The sequence below is a fragment of the Phoenix dactylifera genome, chromosome 6, assembly GCF_009389715.1.
Source record: "Phoenix dactylifera cultivar Barhee BC4 chromosome 6, palm_55x_up_171113_PBpolish2nd_filt_p, whole genome shotgun sequence".
NCBI lineage: Eukaryota > Viridiplantae > Streptophyta > Magnoliopsida > Arecales > Arecaceae > Phoenix > Phoenix dactylifera.
Window position 1 is genome coordinate 6,879,005 of NC_052397.1, and position 21,912 is coordinate 6,900,916.

Below are 21,912 nucleotides of genomic sequence, written 5' to 3' on the forward strand. Positions count from 1 at the left end.
TAGCAAGATTATATTCATTGCCACCAGCGGCAGCCAAATCAAAAACTTCTATTGGCAATTATCGTCCAAACCACTCGGTAAAATGGCTACATAAAATCGCCACTCATTATCAAGCAAGCCACCCATCAATTTATTTAAACATAGTTTTTTGCATAACAGCAAATCGCTGAGCCACTAATCTCTAATCAACAATCTTTTTCTTTAAGGATCTATTTAGATAATTCTATTGGATCTTTGGATAATCCTAGTGGATTCTTAGCGTTAGCATTGGAAACAGGATTTTTGGTATTATATAATATGAGGTCTAGCCTAGTCTATGTCAGCTAAACCCATTCGAATCTATATTCCTATAGGATGGAAAAAAATAATAATATATTTTTTTTATTCCTATAAAATTTGGGCCGGCCCATTCTGAAAAAAATGATTGCCCAAGTAATCCAAATAGATTTGGACTGCCCAGGTTATCCAAACGGGCCTAAATGGGATAAAAAGACCGCACTGCGCTATCAACACCACCCATGAAGCAGTAATCTTATATCATAACGACTCGAACCTCAATCGTAAAGCCTCTCCCTCTCCCAAGCGAGCTCATGGCATGGCGCCGCTTCGCCACCGCCAACCTCTCCTCCCTTCTCTCCCCAAAACCTAACCCCAACCGCAACCTCCCCTCCGGCGCCGCCTCCGCCGCCCCCTCCGCTCCCTCCGCCGCTGACGTCCTCCCCTTCCTCAACTGCCGGCAGCGGAAGAAGCTCCGGAAGAAGCTGCAGAGCCCCCGCGTGCGGCCCATCCAGCACGACGCCGGCCGCCTCGTCCCCCACTTCGAGACCATCCTCCACGGCGAAGCCCACCTCCGCTTCATCACCCGCACCAAGTCCTTCCTCGCCGGCCTCCCCGGCCGGGGCCTCCCCCTCGCCGACGCCGGCAAGCTCCACCGCGAGCTTGGCTTCCCTCGCGGCCGCAAGGTCTCCCGCTTCGCCGCCCGTCACCCCCTCCTCCTCCACCTCCCCCGCCTCCCCCCCGACTCCAAGCCCTACCTCGCCTTCACCCCCCTCATGGATTCCCTCCTCGAAGAGGAGCGCGCCCTCATGGACGCCATGGAGCCCCAACGCGTCACAACTGTCCGCAAGCTTCTCATGATCTCCGCCCGCCGCCGGATCCCCCTCGCCAAGCTCCATCACTGCCGCCTCCTATTTGGCCTCCCCGACGACTTCCGCGATCGGGTCCGCAAGTACCCGGACTTCTTCCGCATCGCCGTGGACCCCGACGGCCGCCATGTGCTCGAGCTCGTGGAGTGGGATCCGGCGCTTGCCGTCAGTACCCTGGAGCGCGACTTTGTCCCCGATGAGGCCCGGGTTCTGAGGACCTTCAAATTTACCATTCCCCATGGAAAGTCCTTACCTCTGGAGGAGGATGACGAGAGAACGTTGAACTCTCTGACTACTCTCCCCTTGGTGTCGCCATATTCTGATGGGTCGGAGCTGAAGCCATGGTCGCTGGAGGCAGAGAAATACCGGGTAGGCGTGATTCATGAATTCCTGAGCTTGACATTGGAGAAGAGGGCTTGGATTCACCATCTTGTGGAGTTCAAGGAAGAGTTTAGCCTCACAAAGCATACGTACCAGATGCTTTTGAAGCAGCCCCGGGCATTTTATCTTGCAGGCACTGCAATGAACTGGGCTGTATTCTTGAAGGATGCTTATAAGGATGATGGGAGTTTGATCGAGAAGGACCCGCAGGTGGTGTTCAATGAGAAATTGCATAGATATGCATGCATGACAGAATCCGAAGGAGGCGAGGCAATTGTTGAAAAAAGGATTAATGGCTGATAGTGGCTATTTTATATATTAATGTAGATTGATTTGAGAAGGGAACATCATTGGCAATGAAGGCAGCAGGGCAGGCTGGGTCTATTTGATTGCTGCTGGAACTGGCATCTTGCATGAGATTGGGGCTTTGAGGCAACTTCCTCCATTTTAGGGGTCTTTGAGTAATTCAGTTACAGGCTATTGACTGGTAACTTCTTGTTCTCATTGACATATTATTTTTTCTTTGTTGAACTTACACATCACTGATTCACTTTTCTTGCTTTATTTTGGTTTGTCGCTAACATCTTAGTAATGTGTAATTCTTTCAATCAAATCAATTAATTGTTCCAATACTTAAGCTAAGCCTTCATTTTTTTTCAAATCACATTGTACCTGTTAATATAACATAAGATTATGATAGGATAAAAACAAATTACATAGATTACCAAAATAACAAAGATAAACTATATAGTGTAATCCTATAATAAGCCTATAATGGCAGCATGTAGATATTATTCTAGAATAGAAGGCAAATAATTCAACCTGTGTTAATAAGACTTATGACTTGTGTGGCTCAGTTTTGCCATTCTTGCAGTACAATCCATGACTGTTATTTCATAGATGATGCGTAGTTCATCTCCTTATGTTTAGTAAAATCTTTTTGCAGGAAATATATCAATATTCAGTCTTGTTTTGTAATAGATTAAAAATTATTGATATATATTTGTAGATATATTGTTGTATATGATGATGTTCATTATGTCTATTTTTTAATGTTTGGCACCTTATAGCATTATCTGGTATTGGTACCTATTCATGCATCTCAACTTAGGATTATAGCTTTATGATGTGTGTTGACATGGATGAGTTAAGTGAGAAAACAAAGCAAGTTGGCCTTAGAGGCATCCAAATTGTGGACTGTCATACTTGGTAAATCTTATTGGAATCTAACTTATGACCAAATGTATAATATATTTTTATCAGATTATGCTCTGAAATGGAGCAAAAGACAAAAGGAGTGCAAATTAATTCATTGTGATTTAGTTGGAGTCATGGTAGCAATATCTACGGAAATGTGCAAAAGAAAGCTAAGAACAGTCTAAGACTGGTCACATGAATAGAAAAGTAGAAATGCACCCTTGGAGACAATGTAGCACTTAAAGAAAAGAATCCTACAATTAAGCTTAAAAGAGGTAAATGTTTCCTTCTTTCTTGTTGGGTAGGGAAGTAGGTGCTATGACAACAAAAGAGAGAGTCCACTTCTGGTGTAAGCTGACTAGTATTCAATTGCATGTTTGGAACTTGAGAACTTTTAAAATCTTGTCAGCCTCTTAGGACTCCAAAGGAAGTGGATTTTGATAGTCCTAATTTGCTGAAACATGGAGTAATGTTATATTGGAGAATATGAAGGATATTCTTGTAGTAGTAGTTTCTATACAAGTCTTTGTGTTAATAAGTGGGTTATCAAAAGATCCATGCTTGTCAGAGGATGAGGATTTGGCATTGGTAATGGTGAAGCTAGGATCTTGCAAGGGAAGGAGTGATGGACTTGATTCGAGTAGTTTTGCTGGGTGGCTTGGAGATGAGATGATGAAATCAGATGTTTGATGTCAGAGAGTAACAAGCATATCTATGATTTTGACCTTTTCAAGACTTGCAATTTGAGTTTGTAATACTGGTTGCTTGAATGTATATGTTCCGAGATGTTTAAGGCATTCAAAGTATAGGATTTCCATCCTTTTTAGCATGCATTGTGGAAGGTGTAACTAATGAGTGATTCTCCTCAACTAGGATTGGGTTTGGGTGGAATTTTTTTGGCAAGCCAGGTCAATAATTCACAAAGTACCAGTAAAGACTATGTGCATTTTCATTTTGATTCAAGTATATAGAGTGAAAGAGTTGAATGATAGTTGCATTGGGAAACATTTGATAGAAAGCTATTATAGGTTAGATGATAATGATGCAAGTTCTCTTAATGTGACTTGGGCTACTTGAGGGAGTGGATTAAGGTTATAAAGATTATTGAATTAAGTGAGTTAACTAAGGTTTTAAAGGGCACTGAAGCTTCATTTACAAGTATTCTAAATGTAGTCTGTTTTAGTAGAATGTCCTTTTGGTATGGATACTAACAAGGTTTGCTGTCTCAATACCGGATATTGTATCAATACCATGCTGTTACAATATTGATACGCTCAGTACGGGAGTCGGTTCGGCATACCAAGACTCGGTCTGCATCTTGGTTTGGTATTGGTATGGTGCAGTATGTCCGGTATGGGATGGTACGCACCGTTATGGCGAACCATGGATACTGGAATGTTGATTGGTTGGTTCTTGCAACTAGGATGTTGAATATGGCCTAGCATTGAAAAGCCAAAGATCCTAACAATTAGGGTGGACCAAGATTGATCAAACCATAGATTTTTCTTGAGAGCCTCATTTTTATAATTTTCTTGGTGGAAATAGAACTTCATAAATTCATTGTCCTATGCTATAGTTCTCACCTATTTATTAAGTCTCAATTGGGAGATAATGCTATTATAATAGAGAACCTTCTCACTTTCTGTCAAAAGACCCCATACCTTTTGTCTCTCTGCCTACTTTCTTCTATCTCTTCATCTCATCCTCTCTTTAGCCTCTAATCCAACTTTCCATCTTGTTGCTTTTCTACAATCCATGCATATATGCCTTCATATGTCTATGCATCTATAAGTGTGGCTGTGGCTTGGATCAGATTGTCTCTTTAACCTTGGGCATGTAGGATGAGGCAGTCTTGCCATGTATTTTTTGTTTTCAAAGAGTTGTGGATGTCTCAAGTTTTTTGTGTTTAACCCTTTTCTCTTTTTCCTCCTTGCTTCATCTATTGTTTCACTTATATGGTATTTTAGAAACCTTTGCCTTTTTCATTTTTGAAATAGATTATGTTTGCTTTTATGCTGGCAAAGTAGGTCAGGTTTGTTGTTAGTACTGGTTGGTAATGGGTGTGACTACTACTAGTGAAAAGTCGAAAATGACAATAACAATATTACTATTAAAAAAAAGAAATTGGCAATGACAATAATGATCTAGATGTCAAAATGGAAGATAGTGTGAAGTGTACTTTTCTCATGCTTCCAACTCGAATGCATGAGCCAAGGCACATGACAAATAACTGCATATCCCATAGTTCTAGGTTCTAAAAGACGTGCAAGGTGTAATACTTGGAATTCATAATCCTACAACAATATCCACAAAAAGAAATATTCTACTCAAATTCCACATGACAAACAATTGTCAGGCTCAAAGCATCCATTAACCACACTATTAAAAAAAACCAACTACTAACTAGAATCCAATCCAACAAATCTCCAAAACTAAGGAAATCCACTAATACGAAATTTTGAAAACGTATATTTATCAAAGTTGCTGACAGCCACAACATACTAAGTTATAGCACAACTAAGGCTAACAAGAACTAAGACAATAGTTCCAAACCAAAGGGCATGTTTGGTAGTGCTTTAAAAAAGTGCTTTTGTGATTAATGCACAAAGCACTTCCAAAGGACAATGTGTTTGGCAACGTTTTACGAAAAGTGCTGCTGTAGTTGGACCTTTCTTTTGCACTACTATGGATAGTAAATAATAGGAAAGATTGGATTCAACTATTGACTACTTCTAGCGGAAATAAAAACGCTTTTTAGGAGGAGCTAGAAAACCTTGCTTCTGGCTTCTTCTCTTTTTATAAAACAGAAGCAACACCAAACATAGTCTAAGCCTTCCATGCTCACTACCTGTAACCAGTAGCCAGTTCTTGGTGTTTTCAAAAGAAAAACAAAAACATGGAAAAGTGAGCTAATTAGCCCAATAAGTTACCATTAACACCACTAGAGGGATCAAGCCTAAGTAAAATAGATAAATAAATAAATAACAGTAAGTTCATGAAAATATTGGAAGTAAATTATGAAACATAGAGTAATTACAATCTCACTTTGTAAGCAATCAGTAATTTTAAAAATTCAACAAGTGATAACTTGTAAAAGAGGTGGAAGAATTAAACTATAATAAAAAAATAATTGTTGAACATTTTCAATGAGTTTTCTGAAAATTTAGCTATACAATTTATTCACTCTCTGTGTCTTTATGATTATGGCCACAATTAGCCCCATGAGATGGCCTGAAACCACATTTGGCCATCTGGTATTGGCTTGAAATCACATTTGGTCCTATGATGGAGGCATGGAAGAAACTAGTTTTTGAGTATAATAATACCAACGATTAGCACAACCCCATTTTGCCCTGTAACAAGGCTTGAAAGAAAATAGTCTTTGAGTACAACAATGGAAATGATGAGCCTACTAGCTAGGCGGGATCATAGTCAAACTGAGAAAGTTCAGACAAGTCATAATTTTGTTTTCGGTATCATTCTCAAAGGTTCACCAATGTCCAAAACCCAGTTAAGATTTAGAATTTCCAAAGTAATTCGTATAAACAAAGCTCCCAAAATGTAAATAATCCTTTCATTTTCAAATTGACACAAATTCCTAAAATAACAGGTTTCCATCTCAATAAATGTTAAGAGCCTTGTTGCTCCTCCGTACTTCATCCAAGTTATAAAAATATTGTATTTATAAAAAACATAAACTATTTATTTTCATAATATAAGTTTTTAATGTGTAACCATAAAATCAAGCTTTCAAGGGGATACAATTAGCTAATTTTGCAATACAAACTATTTAAAAGCTAAGCACATGATACCATGTTTTCAATGTAATGAATCCATCTAATGTCATTTCGAATAAATAATTATATAAAATTTAATTTTCAACCTATTATAAGTGATAGAGGTAACTTACCAAATCACGAGTACTTATAAGTAGATCCTTCCAACAAGGAGCAACGACTGCACTATCCCAACCTTAGACAACACGATCATGACATTTATTTAGATTCATATGACTACTCAAAAGCTCGATCCTAGGTCTAAAACATAGATCTTCCCCCATAGGGGGCTGCATAACCTTTCTTTCATGGCTAAACCACAAAGCCTAAACAATTAAGAAGCCCTCTAGGTGCACTACGACTTAGGGCAGAAAATCCACAAGAACAACCACCAAATGGTGGCTCTAGGCAAGGGAAAACTACTACTTGGTAGCCTGGGGCTGAAGCTTAATCTTGCTATATGTCCCATAAAACACAAGAAAACCCCTAAATAAATTTATTTAAAGTAGTAAGACTATTGCACTGCTGATATTCATGGAGAAATAATTGCAATAATCATAAAATGGGAACATCTGAGATCTATCATTTGAAGAATTCTATTATACATGAGCCTTACCCTGACATGCATGATCAATCTATATAGATTTTAAATGCACATAGGACTCCAAAATTATAGGGTGAGGTATTTAACTAAATGCAATCACCTGATGATTCATGCCTTCTATCCTCCTCTTATTCCTTGAGATGAGAAGCCCTAGCCTCTAGCCTTGAGAGAAAACAAGATGGGAAGGAGAATATTAGCCGGTTTGCTCGTAACGATAGAAGTACATATGAGAGATAGCGAGCAATAGAAGGAGAGATCGAGTGAGAGATGAGAGAGAAGAGAAGAAAGAGTTGCCTATCCTGAGAGGATGCGAGAGAGTGCAGCAAGAAGAGGGCTTGACATGAGAGAAAAAGGGAGAGAGATTCTCAACATAAGGAAGAGTGTGTGAGAGGGAGGAAGACAAGAGGGACGAGCATACTGGACAGAGAGCATGGGCATGTAAGAGAGGTAGGAGAAAGAGAGAGGGAATATGGGGCATGCAAGAGAGAGATACAAGAGAGAGAGGGAGAGAGCATCGGTGGTAAGAGTGAGAAAAAGGGGGTGTGTGTTTGGAGGCAGAGAGAGAGAGAGACAAAGAGGGGTGCAGGCATGTTGTGCAGAGAGAGGCATCAGGGCTTACACACCATAGAGCACTCCCCTTTCCCTCCAAACCGAGTGATATTCAATTCACCCAGTCAAGTAGAGCTGGATCTCCTCAGTTATTTTTCTTAAGGGTATTATAACTTCTCATCCTACAATTAGTGCTCAGTTTCTCAAATTGGAAGATGCTTGATTCTTCTGTAATTACTTGTTATTAAAAGGAATTGCTTGGAATAATTTAAAACCTCATCTGCAACACCTTTACAAGCTTTCTTGCAGATTTACGTTCAAAATTGTGATATCAGAATTTTGCTGCTTTTCCAGGTGAGCAACCTTCTTACCTTTTCCTATTGAACCTAGTGAAAAGAAGCCACCACTCTGGTTTGCTTCCAAGTTCCAAACGTGAAGGTTTTTTATGTTATAACAGTAGCGTCCTTACGAGATCCCACTGTAGAAGGCTTTATAGATGCAATAAACCACCAGATATTTTAAGAAATACTAATCACAACCTCCTATGCTTCCATCTTTTCGATCACTCTACAATTAAGAGCAATTTCAGCAACCAGTCTGCATCCCATTGAACATCTCAGTTTTAGATTTTGGCTTTGTTCACCAATTAAACCACCAGATCATGCTACGCTAGTTATCTTTGTGCGACTCAGAATTTAGAGAGTGAATGACATATATTGACCTTTGGCAAGATTTTGTCTTTGCACACCTAAACGATCTTTCAAACAAAATGAACTTCTTTTCCTCTGAAGAATGGGGTATTTAGGCACAGTATTGATAATTGAAAGGCAGCCGTTGTGCATGGGTCGTAGATCATCCTTAATGGAGTCTATTTATTTGTATACTGGAATCGAATGTGAAGGTATGCTAACAACTGATCATCCTGGATGCTTAATCTCATAATGGAAAATTTTAGTCAAAATTCAAACCTCTCAAGGAATAGAGGATATCAGTTTTGATGCAGCTAGTTTCATTCTGGTAAAAATTTGTCTTGACAATAACCAACCTAATACTAGGGTTGCAAGCTAGTGAGTTTGGATGACGTTGTGTATAGGGGTGGCAAAATATGATCCGACCCGCCAACCTGATCTGTGTTCGACCCGCCATAAACAGGTTTGGGTTTGGCCTAAACAGGTTCGGGTCGTAAACAGGTTGACCCGTTTAACCTGTTTAGTAATTGGGTCGGATACGGGTTTTAGATATCTGATCCGTTTAACCCGTATAACCTGTTTAATTTTTGGGCTGATAGATAAGGAAATAAGGACCACAGGCCCACAACCCACAAGGCCTACAGGCTACCGCTCGGCCCAACTCACCGCTCGGCCCAGCTCCCCACGTCGGCCCAGCTCCCCGCGTCTGCCTAATTTCAGCGCGAGCCGTGAGGTTCACGAATCACGATTCACGGCTCCATCACTCCACCCGTCCACACTCATGTTCTCCATTCTCCTGTTCTCCATTCTTTTTAGGGTTAGGGTTAGCTCTAGCGCCGCCGCCGCCCGAGTTCTTTGCCTGTCCCTCTTCCCCTCTCCTCCGGACCTCCGCCCTCTCCTCCCTCGTGCCGGCTACTTCCGCCTCCCCGTGTGTTGCCCAAGGTGACAAGCCAAGAGGGGGGGGTGAATTGGTTTCTTTTAATTTTAACTATCTTACTTGTGTTAAATGATGAGTTAGTGAACTTAAACAAATCACAATGCAAACAACAAGAGGTATAGTGGTTCGGTGCTCTCCTTAGCACCTACCTCCACTCCCCAAGCGACCCCTTGGGAATTCACTATAATCCCGCGGATTACAGTTGGATTGTTTTCCGGGCTCACAATCCAAAAACCTTTACACCTTGGTTTTCCGGGTTCACCAAAAACCTATGTTGGTTTTACGGGCTCACCAACGAACCTTTGTTGGTTTTACGGGCTCACCAACGAACCTTTACAATTGGTTTTCCGGGTTCACCAATCAACCTATTCCGTTGGTTTTGCGGGCTAACCAACCGACCTTTACAAGTAGTTTAACAAATAAAGAAAGAAGATTTAATCTCCTAGATGAGCAAATATAACAATATAGTCTACAAAGAAGAGTTTAGAGAATAGTTATCGCTTGATGTGACTTCTCTCTTCTTTGTCAAGGATGCTTCACTCTTCAAGGGTGGATGGAGCTCTTAATGACTCTTGGAATCTGCTCAACCACTTTTTTTTGACTCTTGAATGAAGCTCTTGGATGAAGCTTGCCTTGCTAGGGTTCTCTCTTGAATGCACTTGATGTATTTTCCAAAGCTTACTTCCTCTGATGAATACTCCCTCTTAAATACTTCTCCAACCTCCAAATAGTCCTTCCTGACCGTTGGATTGAAGAAACTAGCCGTTTATAGCCGTTGGGAGTCCAAAAAGCACTTCTGCACAACTAGCCGTTATGCTTCTGCCCGTGCTTGGGTCGACCCAAACCACTGTTCATCAGATTTGGGTCAGCTCAAACTTTTTTTGGGTCGACCCAAACCACTGTTCATCAGATTTGGGTCAGCTCAAACTTTTCTTGGGTCGGCCCTCTCAGAACCACAGAACCTTGCATTTCAGCCTTCCTTCACTTGGGTCGACTCAACATTTCTTTGGGTCGACTCAAGGTTCAGTTGGATCGACTCAACTTTTACTTGGGTCGACCCTCTCAGGGTTTACAGAGAACCTTTTCTGTCATGTTTTCTGTCATTGTCTTTGGGTCGACCCTCTCACTGTTTAGGTCGACTCAAGCTTGGGTCGACTCAACTTCATCTTGGGTCGACCCTCTCAGTATTTCCAGAGAACCATTTTCCTGAGTCTTTGAGAGGCTTGAGGTTTGGGTCGACTCATGCTTTCCTTGGGTCGATCCAACTTACTGTTCATCTGTGCCATTTTTGCAGAAGTGTGCCAAATGCTTTCTTGATGTGCCGGGGTCGACCCAATTAACCTTGGGGTCGACTCAATCCACACTTTGCTGCATCTCAAGGTTTGATTCATTCATATAAACAATGAAATGTATTTATATCAATTTATAGAAATATACTGAGAGTAATAGACTTATAAATGAAGTATCGATTTAACTTATAACATACTCTAGATAATTGCTTGTTAATCATCAAAATAACACTATCATCCTCAATCTCCTTCTTTTTGATGATTACAAAATAAAGAGTATGAGCCTATTGATACTTATCTTAAAATTAGTTTTAAAAGGGCTTAACTTGCTGAAATTCAGCTTTTCAAAATATAAGAGTGAAGTCTCCCCCTATATCATTCAAATGTTGCCAATTTGACTTTTTGAATTGCTCCCCCTTTCATTTTTAATTCTTTAAAGATGAAACTCCAAAAATTTGAGATAAAACATGAGTTTCAGGTTATGTATCGAGGTGTGAAAGGTGCGTGCCAAATTCTGAAATTCTATGTGCCAAATTCTGAAATTTGATAGAAATATTTGATTTGATCATTTTCATTGTTACAAATTGCTCCCCCTTGGATGTATATGATTTTCAATTTGTTTTACAAGTTATTTCTCTTTCTTTCTTTACTTCTCCTCTTATTGCTCTATCTTTACTTCTCCCCCTATTACTCTTTCTTTACTTCTCCCCCTTTTTGTTATCATCAAATAGGTGCATGGGAAAAGACACAATAAATAACAAACATTCAAACTTCATTGATCAAAATAGGAACATTTTAGTACATTCATGTCAAAAACAAAAGCAAATACAATGTTCCTCAGTCAAAGTTTAAAGATACATGATAAACACAAAATACATATGAGAACTAGATATCTAGCCTAGGCTCTAAACAGAAATGCTAATATCAGCCTAGGGAGTATCTAATGGCTGGGATCTAGTCCTCATCCTCCTAGTGTACGTGGCGAGGGGAGGTCGAGCCTGTAGCTTCTCTTTCCGCACGTTGGATCCGTGAGACTCTCCCGGATCGCTTGGCTACGGCTCTCTTGGGTCCCATTTCTCCAAGATCGTGAAGTAATCTAGTGTTTGGATATGATTGGAGGAGATTGGAGAGTGGGGAATAAGGTTTTCGGAAGAGGACAAAGGGTAAACAGTGCCCTAATAGAGCTCTTGGGTCCCCCTTTTAACAGTGGGGTCCCGACGTTGGGTCGACTCAAGAAATTTCTTGGGTCGACTCAACGTTGGGTCGACCCTATTCTGGGTTGGGTCGACCCAAGTGCAGAATTTTTCTTTTCTCTTCCTTTTTGCTTCTAAAAATTTTTCTTGCTTCCAATCCTTATAAATTCTTTCTGGGACAATGATACATGAGTAAGGAATCTATAGATTACAAGTTTGACTCATGTTTTATGGATTTTTAGAAATGGGGGGAATGTATCATGAGACTGCTTGCTCCCTTTTTATATCTCTTCAATAAAAAGGATCACATATGCCTAATTTTCTCCTTAGCGTGCAGACTCTATCTTCACTCAAGGATTTTGTGAATATGTCAGCTAATTATTTTTCAGTACATATATGCTCAATACATATGTTTCCATTTTGCACATGATCCCTAATAAAATGATATCTTATTTCTATGTGTTTGGCTTTAGAAATGAGACATTTTAGATGTGAGCCAAAAGAGATCTCTAAATGTAGATTCCAAAGATATTTTTCAAATCAAGTGTAGATGGAATCTTTTTCAAGTTATTTCAAGGAGTATCAAGAATAATATTCAAAGAAGGCACGAATGAAAATTCAACACCTTTATATATATATATATATATTAAGTATATAGCAAGATGAGAGCAATCTAATTAATTTTCAGAGTATAGTATAAGAGCAAATAAAGATCAAAACTTATATACTCGAAAAATATAAGATTATGTTGAATCCTTAATTCTTAATGACTTCAAAGTTCTTTCATGATATAAAAGTATTGGGGCATAGATACCAAAACATGAATTTATGCAGTGTAGGATACATAAAATTTAAGGCTTTGAAAGTTCTTTTAGAGCTCTCTTAAAAACTTTCTTTTACTCCTTTAAAGATCATAGCATCAAAATCAATTAAAATGAATTGGCTCAGGATTGAAACACTAAAGTGCAAGCCAATAAGAACTCATAAGTAGATTCCAAGATAAATTTTCGAAACTAAGACAGATGGAATCCTTTTCAATTAAATTTTCAGAAATAAATGATTTACCGATGAATACAGATGGAAATCCAACTTTCAAAAGATATTCAATGAAGCACAAAGTTTAATACCACTTTACATTTAGTATTCTTTGTCTCATCTTTAGATGCGAATTTATACGATTAAGTTCTATATGATCTCTCACTCTGAAATTTTCTTTCTCCCCCTTAATTAATCATTCCATTTGAGAGTTTAGAGTTTGAAGATAATTTTCAATAAAGAGATTGAGTATTTAAAGCTCCCCCTCGAAAGATGCATTTTCTTTCAAACTTTTTTTTTTTGTTCTTCTATAATATCAAGAATGTAGAGTGATCTAGAATTTTTCAAAATTTATAGCAATCACTCTTTTAATCTTTCAAGAATAAATTATATTTTCTCTTAATTTTTTTTTGAATATGTATGAAAATATTAATCAGAAAATAATTCTTTTGAAGCTCAAATTTCTTTCAAAAGTAATTATATTTTCTTTCCTATAAGAATTATTGAAGTGAGTTGAAATATTTTAAGCTTTAGGATCATTAACTCTCTTCTTAAAAATAGCTTTTCTTTTTAATGATAGAAGCATTTAATTATGTAGGAGTGTATATTCAAAATATTAATTTCTTAGTCATATTTTTTCAGCAATGTATATATGAAGCACTATAAATCTTTTTAATATCAAAATAATATCATATGTTTAGAACCATTTATTTGCAATCAAGATCATTGAAAAACACATCATTTAGACCAATTTCAGTATACTTATAAGATAGAAGAAGATATGTTTCATATGCGTATCGGAGCAAACAACCAAAGCATCAAAATTAATTCTATTTTTCTTAAACCGTAGTTTTCATCTAGGAATCATATTGAGTTATTCTCCAAATTTTTTTTTTAATTTCTTCCTTTAACCACTCAATGAACATTTTGATTATCTTCATTTGTTTTTCGGTTTTACTTTTTTATGCTCTATATTCTATTTGCTCCCTATCTGGTGGAGTTGGAAGGGGCACGAGGTACTACCACTAGCCTCCCTCTTGTGCCGTCCCTAATATGCCCTACACCGAATAGTTGGGTCAAATAGTGCCGGGTACTACCACTAGCCTCCCCATTGGCACCATCCCTATGATGAGCAATATAGAAGGGTTAAAATGTTCACTTCAAACTTTTTCTGTAATTAATTACGGATTTTATCTCTTCCAAAAGAATGCTCACATAATTCTTATAAATGTGCTGAATATATTATACTTGTTTTGCTTTTACCTAAGATTGGAGTACTTAGTTTTATTATCTTAACAGATTTTTATGAATCTTTTGATATCAATTAGATGTGATTCATTAGAATTAGTTTTGCATATAAGCACAAAATGAGCATACAATTTGGCCTACAAGCTGCATGATATGGTAATACAGCTTCAAACAATAAAATTACCTTGCTCATTATTTTTAAACTCTACAATATGGGGTCATAGATATACCTTTCTTCATGCCAAACTTCTGTAAGAATATTCTTGTGAACTTACTTTGGCCAATGAAGATCCCCTTTCTTATTTGTCTTAGTTTGGAGTTCGAGAGGAAAGATTAGTTCATCCATTTTACTCATTTCGAACTCACCCTGCATAAGATTAAAAAAAAAAAAAAACTTTACATAAAGCTTCATTAGTAGCACCACAAATAATATCATCAATATATATTTGAGCAATTATGATATCAGAATTTTTCTTTTTGATACATAGTTTTATCACTATTACTTTCTATCAAAAAGTTGCTTAATCATTCATATCATGCTCTTGGTGCTTGTTCTAAATCAAATAGTATTTTATCATGTTTGTAATGAATATTTTTCAAATATAGATGATTATTTTTACATAAAAATTTTAATAATATAACCACACAAAAGTTCATTCTACACATTCATTTGACAAAATACAAGTCTCATAAAACAATCAAATGAAAGTGGTTATCTTTGGCTTCTAATTATGCAAAGATTTCATCAAGATCTATTTCATCTTTTCTGATTAATTCTTTTAGTAATCACAAATTCTTCTTAATTTAGTGTGTTTCTGAAAAACTCAGTTTTGTTCCAAATATAAAAAGTTTTCAGATTCTTCAATAAGATTTCAAATTTTATCCCTTTCAAAATGATTTAGTTTAACTTAACCAATTATCATCTTGTTCATTCTTCTTAATGTCTTTTAAATAGAAGCAAAAATGACAAACTATATTCTCAATAAAAGATCTAGTTTTAATAAGAATAATATGAATTGACATTTCTACAACTGGTATCTTTTCATTGAATATTCTATATGCATTGCTTAGAGAGTAATATCTAAAGAAACACTTGTTTTATCAGATTTGGCATATATTTCATTCTTGAGAACATAACATGTATAACTGAAAAAAATGAAGGTATGCACCATTTGATTTTCTATTTTTCATGAGTTCACATGGGGTTTTCTTCAAAAATAGATTTAATAGAAACCTTATAATATGACAAGCTGTGATGATAACATTAATCAACTGCTATCGTAAAGCATTGTCCTTACACAACAAAGGTTCTATTTTTATATTTTTATAACCCCTATATGTAATAGTATTCTTGGTGCAAAAACAATTGTATTCAATACCGTTTTCTGTGCAAACCTTATTAACAAATTGGTTTTCAAAACTGTGCCATGATACTTTCACAGTTTGCAAACCTTTTTCATTTGAAACCTTTTGTAAGTTTGTGCCAAAGCAGAAAATATTTCAATTTAAGTGCCAAGAATAAAACCAACGTTAGCTTTGAAAAATCATTCATAATTACAAAGTCAAGAAGCTTATCTCCTATGGAGAATTTTCAAAGACTAAGAGGTGGAAACAATGTTTTCAGATTTCGAAATGATTCTAGTTTGTTCTAGATGACATGCATAGCAAACTTTGACCTTGTAGAAATTAATTTAAGTAAGCCAATGACAAGGTCTTTTGAGATTAAGTACATACTAGTATGAGTTGATTTTATATGCCAAAAGTGGTTTCTTTAATCTTGGTATTCATAGTGCATATATTTAAAGTCATACCAAGTATACATTCTCATGTCTATGATCAATAAAAGATAATACCATTGATAAAAACTCTCAATCAAGCATATAGAGAATTCATAGAGTTATTCTTAATAAATTGATTAATCATTTAGCAACTTATCCAGCAGTAAGTAAAGCATACTATAAAATGAAGTGATTTGATTATGTTTTTTAAAAATATTACCTATATCACAAAATTGATTAATACCTGCAATTTATGTTTTAATTAGATACTAAGGCAAAGAGAATGATGAGATGCAAGGATTACTAATTTCATTATTCTTTTCATTTCAATTACTTTTCTTAAGTATATTTTAAGTTTCATTCTCTAATATGTGTCTAGAGCACCCAATGTCTAAATTAACATCTTTTGTTGGAGCCTTGAGTGCTAGACACACCTATAGAAAATATTCAGATTTTCAACTTAGGAACCCAAGCTCTTTTGGGTCCTTGTAGGTTAGCTATTATTGTTCCTTTTGGAACCCATATTTTCTTAATAGCTATTTTGTCCATAGGCTTGCAGATTTTAGGATTATAAGGAATGTATTTCTGCATACTCTTATTAAATTTAACAAACATCGATTTAATATAAGTAGATGATGGATTTTTAATTTTCTGTTTTTGTTCATTAGGTTCATCAGATAAATTAGAATCCATTTTATGATAGATAGTGGAGGATTTAACACATATGTCATTAAGGGATTTTTGTGTGTACCAAGATTGATATCCTAATCCAGCCTTTTCAAATTCAGCTCTTTGATTATTTATCATTAAGTTCAGTTTTTCAGAGCTGATAGTAAATTTTTCAACTATAGGCTTAAATTTGTTAACCTCTTTAGTTAGCCTTTCATTGTCTTCTGAAAGTAATTTATTATTTTTCTGAGTTATATCATAGCTTTCAGCAAGAGATAGATTTTTCTGATTTAGCTTTTTATTCTTTAAACTAAGCTTCTTATATTCTAAGTATAGATCAGAAAAAGGATCATGAAGTTCATCAAATGTAAAATCAGATTGAGTTTCAGCATGTACTTTATCTTGGAATGAGAAATCACTTTGTGTTCCAATACATACCTTATCTTCATGTGCCATAAAGCAAGGATTTTTAATTTCAGTTTGCTGCTCTACTTCTTCGGAGCTAGTTTCAAATTCACTAGAAATGTTAGTGCATTCATATTTAACTTCAAGCATACTCCATATTTTCTTAGCAGTCATGCAAAAAGATATGTTATTAAGTTCACTATCATCCAATGCACAATATAGAATATTCATGGCTTTTGCATTTTGCTGAGCCATTTTCTTATCATGATTAGCATTTGTATGTAGCCCATTGACTATGATACTCCATAAATCGTAGTCATGTGCTTGAATGAAAATGCGCATGTGTGCTTTCCAATGTGTGTAGTTTATACCATTAAATAGTGGAGGTCTATCAATTAATTGTCCCTCACTCATAGAACATCCCACTTGGGTTGTCATGATCTTTAACTCTTGATTGTGAGATCAATAATTACTATTGGAGCACCTTGCTCTGATACCACTTGTTGCCCAAGGTGACAAGCCAAGAGGGGGGGTGAATTGGTTTCTTTTAATTTTAACTATCTTACTTGTGTTAAATGATGAGTTAGTGAACTTAAACAAATCACAATGCAAACAACAAGAAGTATAGTGGTTCGGTGCTCTCCTTAGCACCTACGTCCACTCCCCAAGCGACCCCTTGGGAATTCACTATAATCCCGCGGATTACAGTTGGATTGTTTTCCGGGCTCACAATCCAAAAACCTTTACACCTTGGTTTTCCGGGTTCACCAACGAACCTTTGTTGGTTTTACGGGCTCACCAACGAACCTTTGTTGGTTTTACGGGCTCACCAACGAACCTTTACAATTGGTTTTCCGGGTTCACCAATCAACCTATTCCGTTGGTTTTGCGGGCTAACCAACCAACCTTTACAAGTAGTTTAACAAATAAAGAAAGAAGATTTAAACTCCTAGATGAGCAAATATAACAATATAGTCTACAAAGAAGAGTTTAGAGAATAGTTATCGCTTGATGTGACTTCTCTCTTCTTTGTCAAGGATGCTTCACTCTTCAAGGGTGGATGGAGCTCTTAATGACTCTTGGAATCTGCTCAACCACTTTCTTTTGACTCTTGAATGAAGCTCTTGGATGAAGCTTGCCTTGCTAGGGTTCTCTCTTGAATGCACTTGATGTATTTTCCAAATCTTACTTCCTCTGATGAATACTCCCTCTTAAATACTTCTCCAACCTCCAAATAGTCCTTCCTGACCGTTGGATTGAAGAAACTAGCCGTTTATAGCCGTTGGGAGTCCAAAAAGCACTTCTGCACAACTAGCCGTTATGCTTCTGCCCGTGCTTGGGTCGACCCAAACCACTGTTCATCAGATTTGGGTCAGCTCAAACTTTTCTTGGGTCGGCCCTCTCAGAACCACAGAACCTTGCATTTCAGCCTTCTTTCACTTGGGTCGACTCAACATTTCTTTGGGTCGACTCAAGGTTCAGTTGGGTCGACTCAACTTTTACTTGGGTCGACCCTCTCAGGGTTTTCAGAGAACCTTTTCTGTCATGTATTCTGTCATTGTCTTTGGGTCGACCCTCTCACTGTTTGGGTCGACTCAAGCTTGGGTCGACTCAACTTCATCTTGGGTCGACCCTCTCAGTATTTCCAGAGAACCATTTTCCTGAGTCTTTGAGAGGCTTGAGGTTTGGGTCGACTCATGCTTTCCTTGGGTCGACCCAACTTACTGTTCATCTGTGCCATTTTTGCAGAAGTGTGCCAAATGCTTTCTTGATGTGCCGGGGTCGACCCAATTAACCTTGGGGTCGACTCAATCCACACTTTGCTGCATCTCAAGGTTAGATTCATTCATATAAACAATGAAATGTATCTATATCAATTTATAGAAATATACTGAGAGTAATAGACTTATAAATGAAGTATCGATTTAACTTATAACATACTCTAGATAATTGCTTGTTAATCATCAAAATAACACTATCATCCTCACCGTGGGGCACAGCAACTCAAGGGTTTCGACGGCTCGGACCCGAGCAGCGGGCGGCGACGAAGGAGCCACGGCGGAGGAGAAATCTCACAGCCGCCATGGAGCTGAGGAGCAAGACGAAAGAAAAGGAGCAGAGAAATTAGAAAGAAGGGAAGAGAAACGGTGAGTCGTACTCGTATCTCTCTTAATCTCTTCATTTCAAACTAACAGTCACCCTCTCTCTCTTGCCAAAGCCCCAACCCCCCACCTCTGTCTCTCTCCGTCTAACCCTCCCACAGTCCCACCTCTCTCTCTCTCTCTCCGTCGAAGCCTCCCAACCGCTCCACATCTCTCTGTTGCCGAACGGAACCCCAAGGTCCCCAATCCCCCACCTCTCTCTCTCTCCCCGTCGAACCTCCCATCTCTCTCTCTCTCTCTTGCCGGTGGATGACGACGATAGCGGGCCGACTATCGAGGAGCGCCGATAAGCTCCCCGATGGGGAAGACGAGGGAAACAGTGAAGCACCGATGACCGAGCACGGGTAATTTCTAATCTCTCTCCTTTTTTTGAGTATTTTATTTTTAATTATTTATAATAATATTTAGTTAAACGGGTAAGCATAAACGAACCCGACCTGTTTAATTGATCCGTTTATTAAACAGGTTAAACGGGTCGGATCGGATTATCTGTTTATTAAACAGGTTGGGTTCAGATTGTAATTTCTGACCTGTTTAATAAATAGGTCAGATTCAGGTTTATATATTTCTGACCCGTTTAACATCTGACCCGACCCGTTTATGTCTGACCCGACCCGATTGCCACCTCTAGTTGTGTATGATCTAAGCTTGATCCACTTAAACTCAGATTTGGATGGATAAGATTTAAGGTTTATTTTATTGATCCATCAGGTCTTTAGCTCAAATCAGAAAATAGACAACCACAACATTAACCATAGGAAATTGGTGTAATTGGATTACTTTTTATCGTAAATGTATCTCGTAAAAAGATAACATTTATAACAAGATATATGCTTTCTTAGCAACCTGTCCACATACTAACAATCACATGTTGTTACTATTGAGAACCCGAATAGTTGATTTACTACATTAAGTTATTCCTAAAAGCACCTTAGTTTCTTAAATTCGAGGAGGGTCTGGATGGTGCAGAAAAAAAAATATTGTATTTGTTTTAGATTGGTTTTGCTTGGCATCAATCCATATCTGAATTGAGAAATAAGTTTTTTTTTATCCAAGCATGATACAAATTACCATGGCTCAGATAGGACCCCTGTATTTTTGAGTTGGTTTAAATCAACAATGGGTCAATTGGATCCACTTGCAGCTGTAATGAATATGTTTAGAATTCAACCATTTGTTTTGCAAGTAATTTCCATGAGTTATTTGATGATGTGTGCTCCAATCAGTAAGTTTTCCGGTGCTTTTTTTATCAACATGACCTTTATAAAAAAAATCATTTTCTTTTCTCATAAACGAGAAAATGCATGGAAAATTCTTAGGGAATAATGGATAAGAATCTAATAAACCATGCAGTCTACTGATAGCCAGAGGTTAATATTTAAGATTCCTTATATCTTTTATGCATTTTCATAGGTTTGTATATGTCATTGAGAGCTTCTGCTTTTTGTTTTTTAGGATATTTCCTTACCTCTTCCCATCTTCTGTTTCCTGTGTGACACCTTACATCCCTTTTTGAAAGGGATAAGTAACATGTAACTTATTTTTTCCTCAAGTAATTAATTTCTTTTAAATCATGTAGGCAACAAGAAAGCGACCAGCAACTACAAACAATTTGTACAACTACCCTAATTAAAGCAAGTAATGCCAGAAGTCTCTGATTCCCGTTTCTTTGTTTCATTTGCAAGTCTACAATGTCTGCTCTCACCTTTGTGCAGGAATAGGTGAAGCAGCATGTTCTCCATGTTGCATCCCTAATACCTACTAATCGATATCTACAGTCAATTTTATCTCTCATGTATGATTTCTTTTCTTCTGAACCGAGTGTTTGATGCTTGTCTTGCAGAGTATGGCACAAGTGTTGGTGCTTGCCCTTCAAGCTGTGTATTGATTTTTCTGCTCGTCACCTTTTCTGGTCCTGCACTTGTTCATAGCTCTCAAACCCTTGTTTGCCTGTCTCGCCAGCCGCCTCTGATAAATCGGACCTGCTATCCTCAAAGTTTGGCCCCCTGCAATGCTGCTAGTTGCCACCTTCCTTGGCCTCATTTTTTTTATGGCGCTATTTGTTCAGGTAAACAAGCTGTGGGAGGTCGAGACAGCTTTCTACAACCAATTGACCCCAACTTTGCTCTGCTTTGGATTGCCTGACAGGTTGAGGTCCAATGGAGGGTTGTCGCCAATGAGCTGTAAGAGGGCCTTGCCTGTGGTTAAATTATTAAAGCTTAGGTCAAGAACTGAAATCTTTTGAAGCTTATGAAGCCCCTGTAGACTGCTGATTTTATTTCCAACAAGATATAGCTGTCAGATGAGAAAGCGGTTTGACAGTCCTGAAGAAGTCATTGGACAATTATTTTCAGTTCAGTTACTGATGATTGGTTTTTAAATCTGTCCAAGAAAGCACTTGGCTTAAAGATTATATGCATCAAAAGAAATTAAGAAGGCAGCAAAATTTACTGTACATCCAGTGCCTACCATGATTGCTATCATGACTGATTTGGGAGATGGGATTATAAATTAGATCACGATTGCAAACTCGTGTCAGGTTTCCGACCTCCTCGATCACTTTGATCTTGTTCCTGGGCAAATCAAGGATGTGAAGGCCTATAGGTAGAGAAATTGGAGGAATATGTGCTGCAGTAGCAACAAACAACAGCGGGAGGCTACAATCTTATTATAGATTTTTACTAGTAAATAAAATTATTTTCATGTTATAAAATTTTATATTTTATGAGCTATTCCTAGCTATTATGATAGTATATAATAAGTTATAATAGTAAAATAAAATACAAATAAAAATTTAAGTCGAAACAATAATAAGATTACTTGAAATAAAAGAATTATAAATATATCTTAAGTAT

The 21,912-nt window shown here is 37.5% G+C and overlaps 1 protein-coding gene across 5 annotated transcripts; it reads left to right on the top strand.

The window, feature by feature from the left end:
* The first annotated feature begins 555 nt into the window (after nucleotides 1-555).
* Nucleotides 556-21,647, top strand: LOC120111033 (protein WHAT'S THIS FACTOR 1 homolog, chloroplastic-like). Of its 5 annotated transcripts, none has more exons than XM_039127328.1 (4): nucleotides 556-2,013; nucleotides 18,896-19,401; nucleotides 20,637-20,695; nucleotides 20,901-21,647. In XM_039127328.1, the coding sequence occupies exon 1, from the start codon at nucleotides 591-593 to the stop codon at nucleotides 1,824-1,826; it is 1,236 nt and encodes a 411-aa protein (XP_038983256.1). In that variant the 5' UTR covers nucleotides 556-590; the 3' UTR covers nucleotides 1,827-2,013; nucleotides 18,896-19,401; nucleotides 20,637-20,695; nucleotides 20,901-21,647. The 5 variants fall into 5 exon arrangements, with proteins under 5 accessions (XP_038983256.1, XP_038983259.1, XP_038983258.1 ...); XM_039127331.1 differs by lacking the exon at nucleotides 18,896-19,401 and having other exon boundaries at nucleotides 20,901-21,125; nucleotides 21,206-21,645; XM_039127330.1 differs by lacking the exon at nucleotides 20,637-20,695.
* The last annotated feature ends 265 nt before the right edge of the window (nucleotides 21,648-21,912 follow it).